The 23,920-nt window shown below is 44.2% G+C and overlaps 1 protein-coding gene across 2 annotated transcripts in view; it reads right to left on the reverse strand.

Annotated features, from left to right (window-relative positions):
* Positions 1-1,716: 1,716 nt before the first annotated feature.
* FAM234B (family with sequence similarity 234 member B) overlaps positions 1,717-23,920 on the reverse strand; it is a 414,455-nt gene continuing 392,251 nt past the window's right edge. Inside the window, exon 13 of one of the 2 annotated variants that reach the window (XM_078641116.1) lies at positions 1,717-2,498. In XM_078641116.1, the coding sequence (XP_078497242.1) occupies positions 2,493-2,498 (6 nt within the window). In that variant the 3' untranslated portion in view covers positions 1,717-2,492. The remainder of the gene's footprint in view (positions 2,499-23,920) is intronic. The other variant, XM_078641119.1, reaches the window with a different exon arrangement.

Below are 23,920 nucleotides of genomic sequence, written 5' to 3' on the forward strand. Positions count from 1 at the left end.
GTTAATTCCATCTTTTTTTAAGATTTTGGCTCGTTTTCCCTTTTTTTTGCTTTATATTTTGCCCTCACACACTCGCTCAAAAAGCCACATGGTCCTTTTCAAAGCCAACATAGTTGCTTCTAGGAGCTTATTCAGGTCAAACATGCACATGTTTGCACCTCTATCAGTTTCTTAAACTTTCTATTCCATACCAGACACCGTGCATTCCATTATAACGCATTCCATAAATCAATGTTAGCAGTAAGAGTCACTTTCTTTTTATGTCAAAATGGTTGCCTGTTCCTGTTTTTCACAGCGGACACCATCCCTATATCACCATCCTTTTGTGTGAATTTGCAGCTAAATGCAAACAAGCATGTGACAGTACCAGTGAGACTACAAATGTGCGTCTAAATGTGAATGCGCACCTATGAGTACATCTAACTCCAAGGCAGTGTGTAAATGCATGTCTTTGTGCCCAAGTACCAGCCTACCCCTTTAAGTGAGTCAGTGTGTGTTACTATGCGCTTTAAGTGTCTGCACCTATGATTATATGTCCCTGAGGGGCACCTCTGCGTGCAAGACTCTTACTATGAGTTTGGAATTCTGTGTTCGAGTCAGTAACCAATAGTATGCGAAATTGTGGCCCTGAGTGTGCTTCCGAGTATGTTTCTGCACCTCTGACTGTGTGGGTATCTGCCTCTACTATGAATTTGTGAGTGTAACTTTAAACAGTGGGCAAAATTATGCTCCAGCGAATGTCTCAGAGTACGTACTGGCATTATGAGTACTTCAGTGCACGTCCTAGTGTGTGCCTCTGTGTATATATCTGTACTTATGAGACATCAGTTTGTGTGCCTCTGAGTGGAAGTCTCCAACTATGGGTTTGAGAGTGGGTTGGGGTCACTGGTGGTTTGTGAGTGCATTTCCCTTTTATTGCCCAGTTCTGTACCATCTTGCAACACCTGACTTAAGTTGCGCCATACAGTGCCCTTTATAAATACTAAAAAGGTTTCCAGCATACAGGAAACGTGCAGAATACTACACACTACTCTGACATTTGGAGCAGTGTGAGGAGATGTGAACTGCTGGCTAGAGCTACACGCAACAAAACATTAAATGAGATCTGGTACAGGTCCAACACTCCAGCGTCACCGCTCGTGTTCGGCTGCGATCAGGAAGGACCACTTTCAGAAATGTTTCCCATCATTTAATATTGCTGGAATATATTTGATCTTCATCAACTAATCCTAAAACGCAGAATATCTGACAAGTGTAATATACAAAAATGGCATTAGCAGCAGTAGATATGCCAGTCTTCTCATAAGGTAGCACGTGAGCAGATGGTCAGAATGGCTATGAATGACTTCATGTTAGATGCCAGCCCCTGGTCATATGGATGATGAGAATTCTTGCAACTTAGCTTGTTCCCTGCTGACCTCCATGTCCTTGTGGTACGCTGAATGCTAGGAGTGCTTGGAATGTGGTGCCCTGAGATTTATAGTAGGTGCTCCATGGGTTGTCATTTGGGCTTGAAGCTTCAGCATAGGTTGGGCTAAGCGAGCCTATCCTAAATGTACTCCTGTTGTAATGCAGCAACACAACCGAGAAACTTACTGCTTTGTAACTAAACTTAGACAAATATTCCTTGAACCTAAACAGGAAAAAATCCCGCCCACTTGAATCAATAGCATCTAGACTCAATCATTACTCTATATAACAAAAGACACACCGTACTTGACATAATAAACTGGTAATATTTTATGGTTAATAAAGGAGAGACACATCATCACCCACATCAATTACCAGTTATACAAATCAACAGGTGTTGATGGGACCCGCAGGCACCAATGGGTTCCAATCTGCAGGTCGATACCGATTAAAATTTCGGCAAGAGGTAAACATATGTGGAACACTGGGTAATGCATGTTACACAGATCTAAACTCAAGACAGGTCTGACCATGACAATATCTTTCGGAATAATATCCATTGAGATGCATTACATATTGGATTGGGATCATGATTAAGGGGGAGAAGGGGCTTTTCATCTGCCCTCAATATCAATGTAGTTTTTTTTTTTTTTTAGAAGGTCCATTAGGGGAGAAACCCAATTGCAGTCCTCCTCTTTCCCTTGGCAGGTGAACAGAATGTCCAGTGTATTTAGACAACAAAAATAGAGTTGTGCATACATATGGAATCAAGTCCTCCATTGTGCAAGCACCAGTCAATAACTTAAATGTAAACATGAAGTGATAATGTTGGATCAGTTCCTATAGCCATGATTTAAAAACATGCCGCAGGGTCCTGGTCAGGCAGATCAGACAACACAATGCATGAAGGAACTGGTTCCTGGCAGCTCTTTCTCCCGGCTGTCACCTCCATCCAGCAATGCACACGTCAAGCGACATTCCGAGAGGGACACATTTGGGTCAACGCAAAATCCTCTAGCTCTGGATCCGCCCAAGGCTCCTTTCTGAGTCCAATTTCTTGGATTCCATGTGAAAATTGAAGTCTAGAACTGGGAAAAAATACACACATAATTGGTAATTTCAGTGGAAGAGCATGACAAAAGTGTCGCCAAACAAGTACAGGTAGTATTTGGAGAGGTAAAATGCTGTATACACTGACACCAGCTGGTGTGATGGAACAAGGCCTGGATTAAACAAACCGCGGCGACCTTATCATTTTTAGAATTTGGCTTTCTACTCTAATAATACCCACCTGTACAAAAAAACATGTTTGCCACACTTGGAGTTAAGCCTTCATATATACTGAATATTATTTAGACCATTGCTCGTGAGTGTTTTGTGAAACTAAATTCCCCTTGCATTGCTTTGGACGCATTTCCTTCAAAGGCAGACTTTCTACTCGAGTCTGCTCTTCATTTTAAACGTCGTTTAATAGAAAGAAAAAAAAAAACGGCCCACTTGCAACATTAGTTTCCTTTTTATCAACCACGTGCTGCAAGTGTTTTGAAGGGGGCGTGTGAAATCTTAAATCTCTTTCCACTTATTTTTACATTTCTGGAAATATGTGCAAAATCATGTGAACTGTGGTTTGCGAGTTTCTCCAGTGAAAATTTCACATAAAGGAGCACCTCATTTAAAAAAATAAAAAAAAGCCATGTGAGATACCAGCATGACACCTGTTCAAGCAGAAAATCTCTTAACATTAAGCAAGACATTTTACGTACAGATTGATCGACTCCAACTGAAAATGACACGAAATAGTGTAAAACGGATTTTCTTAAAATTTTATTATTTCGTAAGGCTAATAAAACAGTTTCCCTCGGCACAGTGTTCGGCACCTATAGAGAAGAGAGCAGATTCAAATTTAAAATCCACTGCAATCTCCTGGAAAAGGCACTCCGGAATCCAGAGATAAAACGCAGCCAGCACCGATGGCCCTATATTCTGTTGGTGGCAGATGTCACTGATTGTGTTACACTAAAGACAGATAATAAGATTTGTACTTTTTTAATCCAATGCTTCACAAAACTCCTTCATTTTCTCTCATCTATAATTCTGGATTGTCTGCCTTTAATTTCGATCTCACACTGGCATTACCTCCACTGTTCACACACATTTGAATCATTCCCCACCCATCTCAATGACTTTTCAATGTAATTAGGTTTGATTACTGTCTGTGGATGGCAAGTAACCAAAATGTTACTGACCCCGCAAGTTTCTGTTGCTACTGCTGCAGATTCACAGCCTCTGGATGCTTCTATAAATGTCCATCAATTTCCAGCGCATTTGAAAGTGGATTTATCATTCCTGCATTAGCCTCCATTCAGAATCCTAGTTATGAGTGTGAAATTATTTGCCATTACGAATTCGGCTTGCTCATTTATAACATTGATCCTGAATTCATAGCCTATAGATTTCACTTTTTGGAAAACCCTCTGCTTTGTGGAAAAGTAAATTTTGCCATGTTCTGTGTCCCTACGCTTCATCCATCATATGTTATGTGTGCATGACCAATATGCATATGTTATTCCCCATGCCTGATTAATGACGCAATTCCAGTTGTGTCCACCTCTAGTATGTTAGTTTCCAGTCCTCGTGAATACTACGAATATCAGGCCTATGTAAGCAATGTTGCCACGTTTCTCAGTGTGCACGTTATTCAATTATAAAGTCCCCGTTTCCAGGCCTCAAAAGGGCCCGGACCACAGATTCAGCTCCTGTCTCCTGAAAGCCTCGCTGAGGAGCGATACAGCCCCCACCTGTATCCTCGACCCTTCACTCACTTCCTGCCTTGCAGTGCCCGGTGCACCCCGGCTCTGCCTCTGAGTCTGCCAAAAGTATGTTATAGTTCCTGCTATCAGTTCAGTCCTCCTCCTCTGCATTCCTAAGCTACTGAACTGCATCAATAGTTTCCGTCATTGTCTAGCCTTCTCGTCTCCACGTTAGAGAAATACTGTATTTAATGGTCATTTAGTATTCTTCATCACGCACTACATGTAGAATAATGCATGATCCAGTCTTAGAATCAAGTTAGCTTTTCCCCTCATGACTTCTAGTTTATATCAACATGTTCCCTAAACATTAGATACCAGATAGGGTTTAGGTACATGTCGCTCCGACCCTTCAGACTTTAGTCTCTGCTCCTAGCACAGAGTTCATAGCCCCCAGCTTCTCCTAGTAACACGTCATTGCTAGTTTTCGCGCACCATTAGGTTAGAGGTCCCGGCTCCTTAGGTAGCCCCCTCCAATGTTTCCGCCCATTCATGACATATTCTGTTACGTTTTGCATCACATGTCTAAGTAAACTCCCAGTTACACCTCTTATTACTGTTATCTCTCGCGACTGCTACGCGTCACGCCTTCTACTCCACCCACTGTTACGCCTATTGCAATGTAATGCTATGTGTTTGCGCTATGTATATAAGTCAATGTCTTGTTATTAAATGTTAGCGCGCTCATCCCAGACCCAGCCCCGGCAGCTGCCGGGCCTTATTGTCCTGTTCCCATGCAGGTTGTCCTGATCCTGTCCTTATGCTGTAATAAACCTGCAGAAACTCCTACTACCTCGAATCTTGACTCTTATTTATTGAGCTATCTGTTATGCTATAAGTCTAGTCAAAAATAGGGTATTATTTTTTTATTTACCACATAATGGCGCCCGAATAGGGACTTGCCCTTTCCCCACGCGTCGGTGAAGCCACGCCGACCCCCTGACCCTCTGCAGTCGTGACGGAACCATACTGGCCAAGTGCAGATATTTCTGCTTCAAGTATCCCTCAGGCCCACGGAGGAGACGGAGGAGGCGGTCCAGCATCCGAACGAGACGGTGGAGGAACGCGGCGAGTCCCGACCAGAGCCCAAGCTGAGAGTCCAAGGTCCGAGGTATCCGGAGGCCCACCCGTAACTAAAGTCCGAAGTCCGAAGTTCGTCGTCGTCGTCCAGTCCAGTCCGAGGCCTTCCGTTCCGTGCTGCCCGGTGAGTACCATTGCTGGGGTAGTGTCTAGACAGGGTCAGTCTAAATTGACTCCTGGTCCGTGGGTTGGTGGTACCCAAGCCCACAAACGAAGTGTTCACCTAGGTGGATACGGGTCTTGATGCGTTCCTTTATGGGACCGGTATGTTCCGTACTGTTATAGCAGTGCATCCAGTAACTCTAGTCTGTTCCGTTCTCGAGAATTCTGTTCTGTTTCTGTTTTCAGTATTTTCAGGTAGTATTCTGTTCGAACTGTTATTTATAATGCTGTTTAATGTATTTCCAATGTCGTGGTATGCCTGAATTGTTTTCCCAATTGTTACTGTTTTTCGTGTATTGTATTGTGTTCCGATTCAAGTTTAGAATGCCGCTCTTTTCCAAGTTACGTCAGTTAAAAACTAGAAAGGGTCTGCTGGAAGCAGCAGTTCCTGTTCCGCCTAGGGACAGTCCAGGTCACTTTATGTATCAGAAACATGGCATAAGCGCCATATTGTATCTAGATTTATGGGTAGAGTATACCAAACAGTTAGAAGAAAAGTATAGATGGCCCGTATCGGGTACATGGGATGCCGAATGTATCATACGAGTAGAAGAAGCATTATGGAAAAAGAAAGCCAGACAGTCACAGAAAGATGCCATCGAGTTATGGCGTAAGGAAGCGCATAGAAGAACGGAAAAGGAAGTCAGAAAGTCAGAGTTAAGTAGAGAATCCCAAGAACGAGCCCAAGAAAGAGAATTAATCGAGATAGGTGAACAAGTTAAAGCCGAACAGTCAGACAGACAGAGGCATGCCCTTATTAAGGGTATGTATCCTCTTCTTGCCGAAGGAGTGCCAAAAGCGACCCCAGAGGCATCCAGTAATTTCCCGCCACCATTAGTTCCGACCAAGCTACGTCACAAACCGACCGCAGCTGATATTTTTATTTCGTCCTATTTGGACGACACAGTTCCAGAATATGCCAATCCTGTTCGCGCTCCGCCTGTCCCTGTAAATCAGGCACTTCCCGTTTCTCCAGACACCGGAGTACCTGTTACGGTACCCCCGGGTCAGCCAGCCATACAAGTTCAGCCCACGTTACAATTACCGACCCTGCAAGCACGAAGAATGTCAGTCGACGATTCTAGTCTAGGGGCCGCAGGAGGAGGTCCTCCTCAAACCCCGCCGCCTCACAAGCGTTTGTCAGCACTCGAATTACATGCTCAAGCATCACAGCGTACTCCAAAAAGTAATAAGTCAGTTACAGAAATCAGACAAGCCCTTGCCGAATGCGTCTATGACACAGTCCCAGGCGAGTATAATATGGTTTTATATTCCGTACGCGTAAGAAGGGTGACCGAGTATCTAGTCACCTTACCAAATATGAAAGAAGATCTAGACAGAATATATCGTTTCATCCGTACAGGGGATGATCCAGAAAGTATTGGCGAGATTATGTCCCAAAGGAAAGCCGAGATTCAGCTCATGATATTAAAGTTCCTGATCAATTGTCTAATAAGAGAACAAGATTACCCGTCTAAAGATCCCGCCGAAATGAGAATCCTGACAAGGTGGAGTGATAATATAGCCGAGGGTAAGCACAAGACCATTAGTGCCATGGAAAGTATGTACAAGAAAATTCGTAAAGAAGTAATAAGGTTACACGAACAGCGTAAAGCAGCACAAGTAAGCGAGAAAGAAAGTGTCTCTGATCCTGAAGAGGAAGACGAGAATCCCGCCAGAATAGCGTATGTAGGAAAATCCAGATTTCCAGATCGCCATTTACGTCCAGAACCTAAGTCTATGTTTCATCATCCAGCACCAGAACGAGGCTCTCTAGAACAAGTATTTCAAGCTACCGATCACATTCTGAAATCACGAGTCGGTTATAGCGAATTAAGTACCATGCACGAACAAGAACTAGCCCGATCAGCAGTCCGATGGATTACTGATTCTACCACTTTTCCAGACGAAATAGTGGCACAAATGTTTCTGAAACTGCCCCCAGCCGAGCAACGACTGGTGGGTATGTATATGATCCAGCACCTCATTACCCTGTATGAGGGTCAACATTCTGATCCAGGCCCGTTACATGATATCCTGAACGAGTTGCTCCAGTACAGATGGAGAGGTCTAGGTACCGATTTAATTAGTGTCATTCTAGAACAGCGCCACAAGTATAGAACGTTCCTGAACCCGCATTTTGTTCATGTTTCACCCCCGGAAAGTAAACCATTCTACATAGACAGACAGAATCCGCTACGAGAAGTCCACCCAGTCCAAGGGGCGGGTGGCGTAATGCAACGAGTGTTTGTATACACTCCGATATCAAAGATGGAACTTCTTGAAATGAAGAAATTAATTCCCAGTCATGACAAAGATCCAGCAGGGTTCCATCGAGAATTAAAAGATATGCTCCGTATGGGAGAATACACTTACCCAGATATCATTAAAATGTTAAAGGTCCTGCTACCCGCAGGGGTGTATGAAAAGTTAAAGGAAAAAGAATGGGAGGTGGGAGAGAAAAAGATCGATTGGACAGCTCTAGAAGCTGAAGACAAGGCACGAGTACCAGGTACCGGTCTTGGAGATAAATGTAAAGAATTACCAGAATTATTGATTCAAGTTTTACCCAGATTATTGACAACTAGGAAAGAAGACTGGGATGCAATCTCAGCCTGTAAACAGAAACAAGAAGAGGATATTAGTGATTTTTATTCTAGATTCGAAAAATGTTTTAGTATTAACAGTGGTCTCAAGACAAGTAGTGAGTCATACCCTCATCTTTTCGTTACCAAATTAGTCGAGAATTCAAGTCCACAAATTAAAAATCGAGTTTTGAAAGTCGAAAGCACCTGGCAAGCAAATACTCCGTCCCAGATGCTCCAGATGCTCCAGTACCACCAGAACAGAATTAGAGAAGAGCAAGAACACGAAAGAAAACGTATGAAAGACACGAAAATGAAAGTGCTAGTTGCACAATCTATTCCTCAAGACAGTCAGAAGAGGGGTCCGAATCAAGCCAGTCATCCTGCAGCTCCCGTTAAAGGGAACTGCAACTATTGTAAACAGCCAGGTCATTTTATAAACGAGTGTGCAGTTCTGAAGCACAACATAGCTACTGGTAAGACTAAAGAAAGACCACGTCCGCCGAGACAAGAACAAGTTTCACAGACTCCTCAGTCACAGAATGCACCACAGACAGTTACAGTACCGCAGCCTATTGCTGCAACACAGCACGTTACATCGCAGATGTACCAGTATGCACAGTCCGAGTATCCAGAGTACCAGTCATATTCATGAAACAGCCTAGAGAGGGAGGTAGGCTTGCCTCTCATCGAGATACCTGTAGACCAAGAAGGTCCCTATGTTCATAGTCAAGTATTAGGGAAAGACAGAAAGTTTTTGATCGATACAGGGGCAAGTAGGACCACAATTAGTCATGCCGAAGTTCCAGGGGCTCCGCTCTCAGGCTCAAGAAATGTTTCCCTTGGATTTTCAGGAAAACCCATAGTTAATGAGATATCAAAGCCAGTTACTCTAGAAGTAGGTCCCTTGTCCCGTACTACTGATCTGTTACTTACTAAGTCATGTCCAGAAAATCTATTAGGCATTAAGACGTTGAAAGAATTAGGTGCAGTTATTTGCTGTTCCCCAGAGGGAATACGTCTGTTCCTACGTGACTTTAAGGGTCACTATGTATTACGAGATTTTGATTCAAGATTGTCTAATGTTCCGCAGCATTTATGGGCGCAAGGTCCAACTGATGTAGGTTACATGCAAATCACACCCTATCGTGTGACTCTCAAACCAGGTGTAGTGTTACCACGAATCAGGCAGTACAGATTGCCACCTGAGGCTGTAGCAGCCTTATCCAAAATTATTGACGAGCTCATGGCTCAAGGAGTAGTTGTAGAAACTGACTCCAATGTATGTAATTCTCCGATCATTCCAGTCATGAAACGTACTGATCCAAATGCACCGCCAGTATATCGATTAGTGATTGATTTACGAGAGCTTAATAAATGTATTATTCCTCAGTACCCAGTTGTCCCAGACATTTCTTCCCTGTTAACAGCCATTGATTCCGAAGCCATGTTTTTCACTGTTATTGACCTCAAGAATGCATTTTTTAGTGTTCCAATTCATCCAGACAGCCAGTTTCTTTTCGGATTTTGTTTACATGGAAGGAGCTATATGTTTACACGCGCTCCTCAAGGTTTCACAGAAAGCCCTAGTATTTACAGTCAAGCACTCAAGAGACAACTAGACAACATTCACATGCCAACTGACACTGCCCTGCTCCAGTATGTCGATGATCTACTGATCACAGCCCGTTCTGAACGTGACTGCGAGCGAGCATCACTTACAGTTCTGTATTTTCTAGCCGAGATGGGGCACAAGGTGTCACCTTCGAAGCTTCAATTCTGTGTCCAGCAAGTGGTATACTTAGGACACTTGCTGTCCAAGAGGGGTAGGCAGTTGACACCCGACCGTATCCAGTTAATAGCGAGTCTTCCCCAGCCCAGAACCCAGAAGGAGGTACGTGCTTTTATCGGCCTTACTTCTTATTGTAGACAATGGATTCCCCAGTATGCATTTCTAGCCAAGCCACTGATACAGTTAACGACACAGGAGGCAGCCGTATCGACTGTCCTCCCTTGGACATCTGACCATACACTTAGTTTCAACGAGTTAAAGAAAGCCCTATGTCAAGCCCCAGTTCTAGCTACACCGAACTACAGTAAGCCTTTTACACTTTTCGTTACAGAACGCAAAGGTACAGCATTATCTGTTCTCACACAAGATCAAGCAGGTCAATACAAGCCCTGTGCTTATTTTTCGAGCACATTAGATCCAGTCGCCCAGGCGTTGCCTGCGTGCCTCAAGTCAGTTGCAGCCACAGCACTAGCTATCAGACAAAGTGATTCTATAGTTTTAGGACATTCCCTGACAGTACAGGTCCCACATTCAGTAGAAGTTCTTTTAAACCGAACACAAACTCAGCACTTGACAATTGCACGTTTAACAGGTTATGAATTGACACTGTTCCAGCCACACATAGAAATTAGACGCTGCAACGTCCTGAATCCTGCTACACTGTTACCATCAGTTAATTCAAATCCAGACCCACATGACTGTGTGGAAGTAGTTAACATTACGACAAAGCCAAGACAAGACCTGACAGACATTCCGTTACCAGATCCTGACCTGACACTTTATGTGGATGGTTCATGTATGAGAACTAGTACAGGAGAACTAGTCGCCGCGTATGCAGTGACTACTGACACTGAAGTTATTGAAACACACCGTATTGATACTCTGTCCGCTCAAGCAGCAGAGCTAGTCGCTCTGACACAAGCCTGTATACATGCCAAGAACCTGAAAGTTAATGTTTACACAGATTCACGTTACGCATTCGGAGTTGTACACGACTTCGGAGTGCTCTGGCAGGAGAGAGGTTTTATGACTTCTCATGGAACCAAGATTCAGCATGGTCTCCTTATTCAAGCCCTGTTAGATGCCATACATTTACCGACATCTATTGCTATCATGAAGTGCAAAGCACATACGAAAGTTACTGACATTATTTCCCAAGGTAATGATTTAGCAGACCGCACAGCCAAGCTTACAGCACAGACTCCAGACATTCCAGTTAATCAGACACATATTCCAGATCTGACTACATGCATGACAGTTAAGGACCCTACTCAAGATGTCATAGATATCCAGTTACATGCTACTCCCGATGAAATCAAGAAATGGTCTGTACAAGGAGGGGTCCAGACAGATCAAGGATGGTTAACGAAGGGTAGAGCCACATGGTTTCTCCCCGATTCTATGGTTCAAGTCATTATCAATACCGCACATAGTCCAGCACATTTAGGAGAAAAAGCTATGTTAGACAGTATCCAGAACATTTGGTTCAACAAGCATTTACGAGCTGCAGCCAAGCAGAAAGTCCGTACCTGTATGATATGTTGTCAGTTTAATCCAGGTAAAAGTGTCCCGGTGGAACAAGGTGGTTTCCAGCCCCCTGACCACCCTTTTGAGGTCCTCCAGATGGATTATATTCAAATGGAGCGATGTCGAGGTTTCAAGTATGTCCTTGTAGTAGTATGCGCCTTGTCCAGATGGACAGAAGCATATCCAGTCCCAGATTATACAGCCGCGACCACTGCCAAGCAGTTGGTTCGTGAATTCTTCCCTAGATATGGACTCCCTAGAGTCGTATATTCTGATAACGGCCAGCCATTCTCATCCGAACTCATGAAACATGTTTCCCTTTTGTTAGGGTACCAGTGGAAGTTCCATTGTGTACGCCATCCAGAAGCAGCTGGACTAGTCGAAAGGCATAATCAGACTCTGAAAATCCGTATAGCAAAAGTCTGTAAAGACAAGGGTGTGGACTGGTTAGTAGCTTTGCCAGTCGCTCTGTTTTACATGCGTATGGTCGCACATTCCAGATCAGGTCTGTCCCCGTATGAGGTCGTATTCGGCCGCCCCCCTAACATGTGGGGTACTCCTAGACCCCGAAGTATTACCGATGTTTCATGTAATATGCTGACAGATTACCTAGCTTCCTTGATGTCTGCCCTCAACTCATGTCGTTCACAGGTTGCCGCCGCATTTCCAGACAATACCGAGGTGGCACCGCACGAGATCGTTCCAGGCTCCCTTGTGATGATCAGAAATTTCGACAGATCAAGTCCGCTGGAACCACGTTGGAAGGAGCCACGTCAGGTCCTCTTGACCACCCGGACTGCCGTCAAGTTGGAAGGCAGGAAGGGGTGGGTCCACCTTTCTCATGTAAAACTTTTCAAAGGATCGAAACCAGTCTTCAAAAACATTTCCAAGAACATTTCCCAGGAATCGAAGGATTGCCAGAACATTGTTTTAAAGGACTGTCCCGCACAAGACATTATTACAACCCCTCCCTTGTTAGAGAAAACTCCGCAACAGGAGTATAAGTTAAAGCTCAGGTCTAATAAGTCAGCCAGTTTGATTGTATAAGTCCTCCCCTAGGTGAAACGGTTAGACTGTTTCTGACATGTATAAAATAGACCCCCATAGTGAGAGAGTCAGTCGAAGTTCACTTAAATGTATCGTTTTTCTGAGTTTCGTATTATTCATCAGCATAATGGTTTCTTGCACCAGCTATGCTTTCTATCTGTGTTTTTCAGTTCCTCATGTAAATATGTCTGCTCATGCTACAGTAGAGCACACGTTTAGTGATCTGCCTCCTCACGAATATTCATACCGCCTCGCCATGCGTAATAACACATTTATCCGTATGTTACATTATTCACACCAGACCAGCAATGCCACAAATTGTTGGGTGTGTGGTCGACTCCCCCCTTTCCAGACACCGAAGGGAGTTCTGCCACTCTTTCCTTATCCATTCTCACACAATGGTTCGTGTGGAGCATGGTCCACGTTAACGTCATCCTCAACAGATATGTCTTTTCTTAACAGTACATGTTTCCCAGACAAGCAAGGTTTCCCCCACAGAACAGGTTTAGATTTAGAAAATGAAGTATATAATTTAGGTAATTATTCGTCGAATTTCATGGTTCTGAATGTTCAGTCTGATACTACTCCAGACTCACCCGCTATTTCAGTACTACCAGTCAAAGGCGAATTATGTGTCCGTAGTTATGGTTCTGTACATATAGGTCATAGTGAATGTACTACTGTTATCAAGTATAGTGACAGTAGGAAATCTATTTTTAAAGCTTCACGTCATTCTTATTTTGTTTGTGGTCAAACTGCATATGTCCGTCTGCCCCTCGATTGGGAGGGAACCTGTTACATTGCTTTCCTACTGCCACCTGTTTTTCTAGCCCCACCTGACTATCATAGGAATTCTTTCTTAGTACACACTAGACACAAGAGAAATCTCCCGATTGTCGATTATACTGAAACCACCGCAGAGCAATTCATTGATATAGATAAAGGTGTTTTCCCTTATTTAGGCACAGTTGTAAATAGTAAGCTTATCCGTAGGTTAACAAGAACCCTTGAAGCAGTAGTAGATGAGACTGCCTCTGCTCTAGGTAACCTAACCGAAGAACAATCCTTTATGAGAATTGTCGTTTTACAGAATCGTCTCGTCCTTGACGTCATACTGGCCGATAGGGGCGGGGCCTGTAGAGTTCTCGGATCCAGTTGTTGTATTTTCATTCCAAATAACGCGCCGTCTGTTTATTCAGCTATAACCAGACTCCATAAAATTGCCCATCTGTTACACCAAGATCCAGGCACCTGGACATGGTCCGGTTGGTTCTGGAATGTAATTTCCGCATGGGGATGGAAAGTCCTGTCCTTTCTAGGTATTGCAGTAGCGATCATATTTAGCTGCTGCCTCTGTATACAATGTGGCCCTGCGATTTGCAGCATGTGTGCTACCTCTTGTATTCCCCGTCCCAAGCCCTGTTCTAAATCCCGTTCCAAGACAATTCGAGACGAGCAAATGGTACTGTATGAAATGATAGACGGTATCATGAATATTGATGTTTCCTGATGGAAACGTAGTGACAAGGAGGGAATGTGGAAAAGTAAATTTTGCCATGTTCTGTGTCCCTACGCTTCATCCATCATATGTTATGTGTGCATGACCAATATGCATATGTTATTCCCCATGCCTGATTAATGACGCAATTCCAGTTGTGTCCACCTCTAGTATGTTAGTTTCCAGTCCTCGTGAATACTACGAATATCAGGCCTATGTAAGCAATGTTGCCACGTTTCTCAGTGTGCACGTTATTCAATTATAAAGTCCCCGTTTCCAGGCCTCAAAAGGGCCCGGACCACAGATTCAGCTCCTGTCTCCTGAAAGCCTCGCTGAGGAGCGATACAGCCCCCACCTGTATCCTCGACCCTTCACTCACTTCCTGCCTTGCAGTGCCCGGTGCACCCCGGCTCTGCCTCTGAGTCTGCCAAAAGTATGTTATAGTTCCTGCTATCAGTTCAGTCCTCCTCCTCTGCATTCCTAAGCTACTGAACTGCATCAATAGTTTCCGTCATTGTCTAGCCTTCTCGTCTCCACGTTAGAGAAATACTGTATTTAATGGTCATTTAGTATTCTTCATCACGCACTACATGTAGAATAATGCATGATCCAGTCTTAGAATCAAGTTAGCTTTTCCCCTCATGACTTCTAGTTTATATCAACATGTTCCCTAAACATTAGATACCAGATAGGGTTTAGGTACATGTCGCTCCGACCCTTCAGACTTTAGTCTCTGCTCCTAGCACAGAGTTCATAGCCCCCAGCTTCTCCTAGTAACACGTCATTGCTAGTTTTCGCGCACCATTAGGTTAGAGGTCCCGGCTCCTTAGGTAGCCCCCTCCAATGTTTCCGCCCATTCATGACATATTCTGTTACGTTTTGCATCACATGTCTAAGTAAACTCCCAGTTACACCTCTTATTACTGTTATCTCTCGCGACTGCTACGCGTCACGCCTTCTACTCCACCCACTGTTACGCCTATTGCAATGTAATGCTATGTGTTTGCGCTATGTATATAAGTCAATGTCTTGTTATTAAATGTTAGCGCGCTCATCCCAGACCCAGCCCCGGCAGCTGCCGGGCCTTATTGTCCTGTTCCCATGCAGGTTGTCCTGATCCTGTCCTTATGCTGTAATAAACCTGCAGAAACTCCTACTACCTCGAATCTTGACTCTTATTTATTGAGCTATCTGTTATGCTATAAGTCTAGTCAAAAATAGGGTATTATTTATTTATTTACCACAGCTTCAGAAATATGGTTTGTTGATAATGTATGGGCCAGTGCCAAGGTTGCTAACCATGCTTAAGTCAACTCTAATTTTGAATCCATGTTAATGTTAGTGAGATTTTTAAAGCGCACGAATACCCTGGGGTGCCTTGGCGCTGAACTGGAATGTAAACCCTGAGGAGAGTTGGCAGGGGGTGGGGGTTAGTTTAAAAATAATCAAGTTTTCAATTCTTTTCTGAAGGAGAGGAGAGAGTTGGCCTCTCTGATGTGTGCCGGGAGTGTATTCCATAACTTGGCCGTGCAGTAGGCAATAACACGGCCTCCCAAACTCGCAGTTTAACTGTCTGGCTGGGTGGGTGGTACCATGAGAAGAGGTGTCTCAAAGGTGCCTGTCCTATCCTATTCACTGCTTTATAGGTAAGGCAGAGTACCTTAAACTTAATATGTTGCACCACAGGCAACCAATGGAGCTTCTGGACCTCCTCTTTGACTGATTGGTACTTGGGTATGTTCAGTAAAAGCCTGGCTGCAGCATTCTGCACCATCTGAAGTTTTTTCAGATGTTGTTTCTGTAGCCCAAGGTATAGGCCATTACAATAATCTAATTTTTGACAGCACCAAGGTTGTTACAACTGTTTTCCTAAGATCATTGGGCATGTAAGGCATTACCTTCTTAAGGTTCCTTAAGAGATAGAAAAGAGGTGAGACTGTGGCGTTAGTTTGTTGGGAGTAGGAGAGTTTGCTGTCTATCAGCATTCCGAGATGTTTGGCCTTCTCTACTGGATTTGGGGGGTGTCCAATTTCAGCCGGCCAGCATAGTCCATCCCATTTCGGTTGAAGATTACCAAATATCACCACTTCGGTTTTGTCCGAGTTCAGCTTTAGACAATGTCTTCCTATCCAGTAGCTGATTTCCCTCATGCATTTTTGAAACTGCATTGCCGGGGATAATGCGTTTTTGTATGCCGCAGCCACAATCTGGGTGTCGTTGGCATATGATGTAAATTTGAAACCAAACTGTTGTAATAAGGGTGCTAGTTCTGATACGTAAACAATAAACAAAGATGGGCTTAGCGAAGAGCCCTGAGGGACCCCGCATGGCAATACGTATGGAGTTGAGTGAAACTGATTGAGGGAAGCTCTCTGTTTTCTGTTCTTCAAGAACGATGATATCAAGAAAAGAGCATGGTCCTTGACCCCTATGTGTTCAAGACGTTGAAGCAGTGTATCATGGTACACGGTATCAAAGGCCGCTGACAAATCGAGGAGAATCAGCACAGCGACGCCACCCTTGTCCATCACTGCTCTGATCTCCTCAGTGGCCTTATTAAGAGCTGTCTCTGTGCTATACCATGGACGGAAACCAAACTGAGAGGGGTCAAGTAGTTTATTTTCTTGAATGAACTGTGTAAGTTGGGTGTTCATTATTTTCTCCACTTTTTTTGCAGGGAAGGGCAGCCTCGCAATCGGGCGATAGTTGCTGGTTATGGATGTATCTAGATTTGCTTTTGTTAGTAAAGGAAGAATGGCTGCATCTTTCCAAACTGCTGGGAAAATGCCTGATAGAAACATATTATTGAATATGTTTGTTAATATTGGACTTTCCTCCCCTGCTAAGTTTTTCAAAACTGCCAGGGGTCTAATGGTGATCCTGATTTAATTTCCTGAATACGTTTTCCCACCAACTCACTAGATAATTGTGGGAAAGATAGAAACTCGTTATTTTGCGTCTCAGTGATGGGGAGCACTTTGACGACTTATTGGGGGTGGCAGAGAAAATGTTATATATGTTGTTGAGTTTATTCCTAAATGCACTGGCAATGGCATCACATAAGGATTGACTGCTCACTGATGATGCACTATTGGGTACTTTCTTAGTGTACAAACCCGATTTCCATGGCGCACAGATAAATAAGAGTAACCAAGGTTTAAGCCATTCTATTTATAAATATATTATTCATAGCATGTGTGGCTGCAGACACATGCTCTGCTTACTCCTGCCATCTAGTGTTGGTCGCCGACATTACAAGTTGTTTTTATTCTAAGAAGTCTTTTAAGTCATAGGATGTCTTGTGACTTATCCATTAGTTGATAATGTGCATAGGTAGGGACATATTGTTAGGCTGCTTTTTTGCAAAGCAGGTGAGCATAAGTAAGGAGTAGAAAGTGGCATCACTATGGCAGCCATTTACATAATCTGTATAAGGAGTAAATATTAAAAAAATAAATGACATCTACAGCAAACTCTGGCTTCTGGGGAGACAGGTAGGTGCATGTGACTCTACTGCACTACACACTATGAACAGATGTTTACATGTTATGCTATTCTATGCAGATGTGGAGGCACTTTCATCACCCAAGTGGTATGCAAGTGCTGGAGTAGAGAATTTGGCCGATTGGGCTCCTAGTTGAATAGCCAGATCTTCAGTTTCTTGCAGAACTCGAGTAGGGATGGGTAGGTCCTGATGTGGTGTGGAAGGTTGTTCCAGGATTTGGGGGCAATGTAGAAGGAGCATCATCCTGATTTGTTCATGTGGATGTGGGGTACTTACGCGTTGTAGAGGAGTGTGGCTGAGTGCAGTTGCTTGGTGGGTTGGAAGTTGAGGCGGTGGCTGAGGTAGGCAGGTCTGACGTGGGGTGGGGGTGGGGCTTCATACGCATAGGTGAGCAGTTTGAATTGGCTTGGTAGTCGGTATAGCTCTCTGAGGTGGGGCATGGATGTGTGCGCTGTGGGGGATGTTGAGGATGAGTCTGGCGTTGACATTCTGGGTGGTTTTGAGTCATTGTATGGGTTGATTCGCAATGCAGGCGTAGAGTGTGTTGCCATTGTCTAGTCTGCTGGTGACGAGTGACTGGGTGACTATGCGTCTGGTGTCAGTGGGGAGCCAATGGAAAATTTTGCGAAGCATACGCAGAATGAAGAAGCAGGAGGAGTTGACCGCATTCACTTGTTTGCTCATAAGGAGTCTGTCGTCCAAAATGATGCAGAGGTCAGTGGGGGTGAGCATAGTTGCCCAGGTCTGTTGGCCACCAGGGGGATTCCCATGGACAGCTCTTGTTCCAGCAGATCAGAACTTCTGTTTAATCTGTGTCAAGTTTTAGGCAGTTCTGTTTCGTCCAGTTTGCAACATCTGACATGCAGGTGGTGAAGTTAATCCTGTTGGTGTGGTTGTGGTCTGTGAGGGAGAGTATGAGCTGGGTGTCGTCTGCGTAGAAGACCATGTTGCTTCCGTGGGATCTTATGATGTGGGCGAGAGGCGCCATGTAGATATTGAAGAGGGAAGGGCTCAGCGAGGATCTTTGAGGGACTCCACAGATGACATTATTGGTTTCAGAAGTGTAGGGCCGAAGCCTGACTCGCTAGGTCCTGTTGGAGAGAAAAAGAGGCCAGCCATGTCAGGACAGGTCCATATATTCTGGAATTGTGGAACCTTGTGATGAGGGTGCTTTGAGAGACAGTGCTGAAGGCTGTGGAGGGGTCGAATAGTAAGAGTGCTACAGTTTTCTCTTTGTCCATGATAGTCCGGATGCCGTCAGTTGCTCCGATGGGAGCTGTTTCCCTGCTGTGGTTGCTGTCTAGTAGGTGGCGTTGTTCAAGATGGTTGGAGAGTTGTTTGTCAATAGCTTTCTCCACGTCTATCAATGGGAAGGACAGGAGTGAGATGGGTCTGTAGTTGCTCATCTCTTTTGGGTCTGCTGTTTTATTTATGTTGTTTTTTCTTTTTTTAGGGGAGGTGTGGTTTCTGTGTGTTTCCAGTTGCCCGGGAAGGTTCCAATTTGGATGGAGGTGTTGATGGTGGTGAGGTGGGTGCTAAACAGAGTTCCTCCTAGGTTGTAGATATGGTGGGGGGAAAGGTTGGTTGGGCCGGAGTGGATTGTTATCATGATTTTGGTTGTGTCTTGTGGGGTGAGAGGTTACCAGTTTGTGATCTGGCGGTCCGATTGGGTGTGGGTGGGGATCTGGTTGCGCTTGATGGGTAGCTAGGTGCAAGTTAAGGCTGTCCGCGATAGAGCGACCCAGTTGGATGTTATGCCTTTGAACTTAGTTTCTGAAATGAAAGTCAAAAGTCTTCATTGAGGCAAGGCAGCAGGCTGTGTCCGAAGAGGGCTCTATTTCCTCTGTGGTTTTTAGGGAAAGTCTGGATGAAACCACTGGCTTCTGGCAGCTTTAAGCAGGAAAATGTTGCGCCCAGGGAAGGTCCCTTGCCTACCAAATTATTTTCACACCTTAACTTTCTTAGCTATTTTTTGGAGCTTGGATTCTTCCAGTGGGGTAAGATACTTTTGTTGAGACTCTAAACAGCTTTCACATCATAAGAGTTCACATGGTACCCACTGGATTGCAGATTCATAGTCCTATACTGCAGTGCTATTTAATGGCCATTCCCTGTAGATACATGTTCTTTTAAAGATACTCAGTGCAGCGCAGATAGACGGCCATTCTCTGCAGGAAGGACACTCATTGAACTGCAGGTTGATGGGCAATGGCTGTGCTGCAGGACATTGGGCAGTCATTACACTACAGCAAACATCTCCAACCCTTTCAGCAATAAGAGCTACTTATGTTCAATGGAAATCATTCTGAGATTCTATCAGTGATGTAATAGAGACCACATCAGACAGGATTACATTAGTTGTCACCCTATGCAAGATTATCAGCAGTGACCAGTGCAGGGTTGCCAGCAGTAATGTAATAGGGAACGCTGTCAGATTCGATTACCTCTACATTGGTAAGAAAATAAGTTACTTACACCTGTAACCGTAGCTCTCTAGTACTGGTATCTTTCATAGATTCACATGCTTTAATCATTCCCCGAAGTGGGAGTACCACGGTACATATAAAAGCAGTATAGGTCATACATACTCGAGAAGGGCTCAAAAACATTCACTTCATTAACTTACCTCCATCATTACAAGAGTACCAAACTCCAGCCAATCAGGTGAAGCTACCTCGAGAACACTCCACAAAGAGGCTTCAATCCCTCAGATTTTCAAGCACTAGTGCTATAATGAACACGGATGGAGAAGGTGAGCCTCCTGGAGGAGGAGAGCTGGTGACAGGTGAATCTGAAAGATACCAATACTGGAGAACTACAGTTACAGGGGAGTAATTTATTTTCTTCTCCGGTATTGGATCTTTCATAGATTCACACACGTGGATCAGAATAGCTAGCAGTAAGCAAACCAGCATCATAATTGTGAATACAATATAGTGGAGAAATAAAGACTCACCTTATTGGAATGGATGACGAAGGACTGCCTGTCCCACTACAGCATCTCTCTGTACTGATTAATCCAGACAGTAGTGCTGTGTAAATGTGTGTCTGCTCTTCCAAGTAGCCATGCTACGGATGTCCTGAAGAGACACCAGCGAAGAGAGCAACTGAAGTAGAGACACTTCTTGTTGAGTGCGCTCGAACCTTGTATGAAATAATTTTTCCATCCTTCCAATGACAAAACTGGATAGCACGAACAATCCAACGATCAATACTGCATTTGGAAAGCAGATATTCTTTGAGGCTTACCATAAGCCACTACCAACTGGTCGGATTTTCTAAAATGCTACATCAGATGCAAATTGAATTTTAGACATCTTTTAACGTCTAATGAGTGTAGCATTTTTTTCGTAATGGTCTGCGGATTTGAAAAGAAAGTTTTGAGTGCAATAGGCTCATTAAGATGAAAGTCTGTCTGCACCTTTGGAATGAATTTGGGTTTGGTCTGTAATATCACTATGTTTCTCTGAATTATGAAAAGGACTCTTTAACTGTGAATACTTGAATTTCACTTATACTCCTGGCAGACGTTAAGGCTAATAATGTCACTTTTCAGGAGAGAAATTTTACATCAGCCTTGTGGATGGGCTCGAATGGAGCCTTCATCAACTGCAAAAGGACCAAATTAAGCTGCCAAGATTGCTTTGTAGGAGGAAAGACTCGGAAAAGCCCTCGATGAAACTCTTTGATAAGTCTATTTGACCACAGAGAAGATAAACCAGATGATATCCTAAACCTGTGTATAGCAGTTGAGTGCACTTTAATTGAAGTATGAGCCAAGCCCGCTTTGGCTAGAAGTAGCAAATAAGAAAGAACATGTTCTGGTGGAGCTGAAAGAGGGTGAATCCGTGAGTTCTGGCACCACAAACAAAAGCGTTTCAACCTGAGCTTATAAGTCTTGTTAGTGGAATCAACTCTAGCAAGAATTTCTTTACAGGTCTTGTGGGATATTGATGCTGGCAAATTGTTAAGAAGTGGGTTATTAGTAGTGGTAAATATATATATATATATATATATATATATATATATATATATATATATATATATATATATATATATATATATATATATATATATATATATATATATATATATATATATATATATATATATATATATATATATATATATATATCTACCACTGACAATAAGGCCACTAACACAGTCTAGTGCTCAGAATAGGTCTCATGATCAACCATTGGTAGCTTGGCAGCGGGCAGGCAGCCTTAACTTCAGGTATGTAAAGCACTTAAAAACAATTCAGTACAAATTTAATACACAACACCCAATTAAAATACACCACCAATTTATGAAAATAGGAAATGTTTTTATCTTTAAAAATGGCACCAAAACAACAAAAATCCAATGTAGGGAACCAGAGATATGAACTTTTAAAGATTTGGCACTATCTAGCACGTAGAAACCAATAGCACCTATTGGGACATCTGGTTGTGCTAGACCGGGACACAGTCAAAGTGACAGCGATGGAGCTCTGCACAGCTACCCATTACGGTAGGCCGCGGTCAAAGATTTTACCTTCTGACTTAGAAACGTTTTTTGAGCTTTTTCTGCCCTGGTCCCTCTAGGCTCTTCATCAGTCTGGGCTCGGTGAGGGGGTCCCCGGCTTGCTTTCCAGTGAGCTTCCGGTCAAACTCTGGAATTCGGACCTATGGCACTTTTCAGCAGGACGAACCAGTCATCCAGGCCGGCTCACGGTTGAAGGTAGGCGGCTTGATGCTTGCGGTAGAGCTGGTCAAGTTCTTTACCTTCGGACTTTGAAACTTTCCTGGAGCTTTTTCTGGCAGGGTCCCTTGATGCTATTCATCAAACTGGGTTCGGTAAGAGCTTGCTTTCCAGGGAGCTCCCGGTCAAACTCTGGAGGTCAGTTCTCCAGAGCTTTTCAGCCGGACGAACCAGTAGGGCAGGCCGGCTCGCGGTTGAGGGTTGCAGGCGTGGCTCTTACGGTTGAGTAGGTCCACTTATAGAGTTTTTTTTTTAAAGTTGCTCCAAACTTCTGGAACTTCATCTGGAAATTTCTCTGGGGGTCCCAAAGTGTCCAAAACACAATCCAAGGGTCTGTAAGCTCCAAGATGGTCCTTGGAACTGTGGGTCTTCAGTTCCCACCATCCACTTGGATCTGTTAACCTGTAGCTTGCAGGGAGTCCACTCTTTAGTTCTCTTGAAGCCAGTTAGAGCCACAGGGCTGTAGTTCCAGATTGTGCAGCAGGCGCCGTCAAGAGTGCAGGGTCTGGTTGGTGCAAATCAAACTTCCAGCATGGACCCATCTTCTCTTAGCTTCAAGCAGAAATTCTGAGAGGCTCTGCCCCCTTGGATACTTAATCAGTCTCTCTGGGTCAAACAGGAGGGCATTCCTGTCCATTGAGGTGCAGGGCAACACCCCAGAGCATGACCACTTCCTCCAAAGTGTGGCACAATTGTCTCTCAGAGAGCACTATTCTTCTAAAATGAAATATGGCTGAAAGCTCTGCAGAGGAGCAAGAACTAGATAAACCAACCGCCAGCGTGGCTTATTTCCAAAGCTCTCCTCCCCTTGGCATCTGCAAATTCCTTCTTTAAGCCTGCCATCTGGCTGGGTTTATAGGGGATGGTGTAGATTGACCTGGCTGTCTCTGCCTGTCCCCTTCTGTCCGTAAAGCTGATGCTTCAGGACTCCTCCCCCCTGCTCTGTCATTGCTGTGTAGCAGAGTCCTCTTACAAGAGCTAGCCTTTCTCCCTGGCTGCCACTTTTCACTTCATCAACGCAGCCTGGCTAATACTCTTAAGTATGACCAATCAGCCACAGGCAGGCTGAATCTTGGCTTACAGACAAAAAAAGTCTTACAACTTTTTTTCTGTATATTTTTGGGATAAATTCAACAATAGCATGTTGTTGGATTTATCAATACCATTCTCCTAAGTCCTTGAATTATATTGTTCAGTAATCTCTAGCGATAGGTATGAGTTCATAAACTATTCGAATGTTAACCTATGTGACTGGAGATCTACAATGAGGGGAGTAAAATGTGCTATTTCTCTATCCCCAGGACATATAAAACATCTTTTATAACAACCCTCCTTATAAGTATCAATCCCCCTGCCCCATTATGTACTCTGGACTATAGGGTAGGTCATGCCAATCATAGGAGTACCCTAACACATAGTGTACCTAGTGTGTGTGTGTGTGTGTGTGTGTGTTTTCACTGCTTTTACTTTGTTTTCACCATAGCACTGGCCCAGGGTCTGTTTAACCCCTTGGCCGCGGCGGTAATTCCGCCGCGGGGGGTCGCGCGGCGCCACCATGCTGGTGACGGAACCACTCCGTCACCAGTCACGGGTAGGCTGTGCTAATGACGGAGTGGTTCCGTCACGGCCCCGCCCGCTCAATAGAACGCGCCGTGCAGGCACGAAATTAGTGCCGTGCAGGCGCAGCGGCCGGGCTGTGATGGAACCACTCGGTCATTAGCACGGCCCACCCGTGGCTGGTGACAGAGTGGTTCCGTCACC

This window comes from Lissotriton helveticus, chromosome 1_1, assembly GCF_964261635.1.
Source record: "Lissotriton helveticus chromosome 1_1, aLisHel1.1, whole genome shotgun sequence".
In the NCBI taxonomy this organism is placed as follows: Eukaryota; Metazoa; Chordata; class Amphibia; order Caudata; family Salamandridae; genus Lissotriton; species Lissotriton helveticus.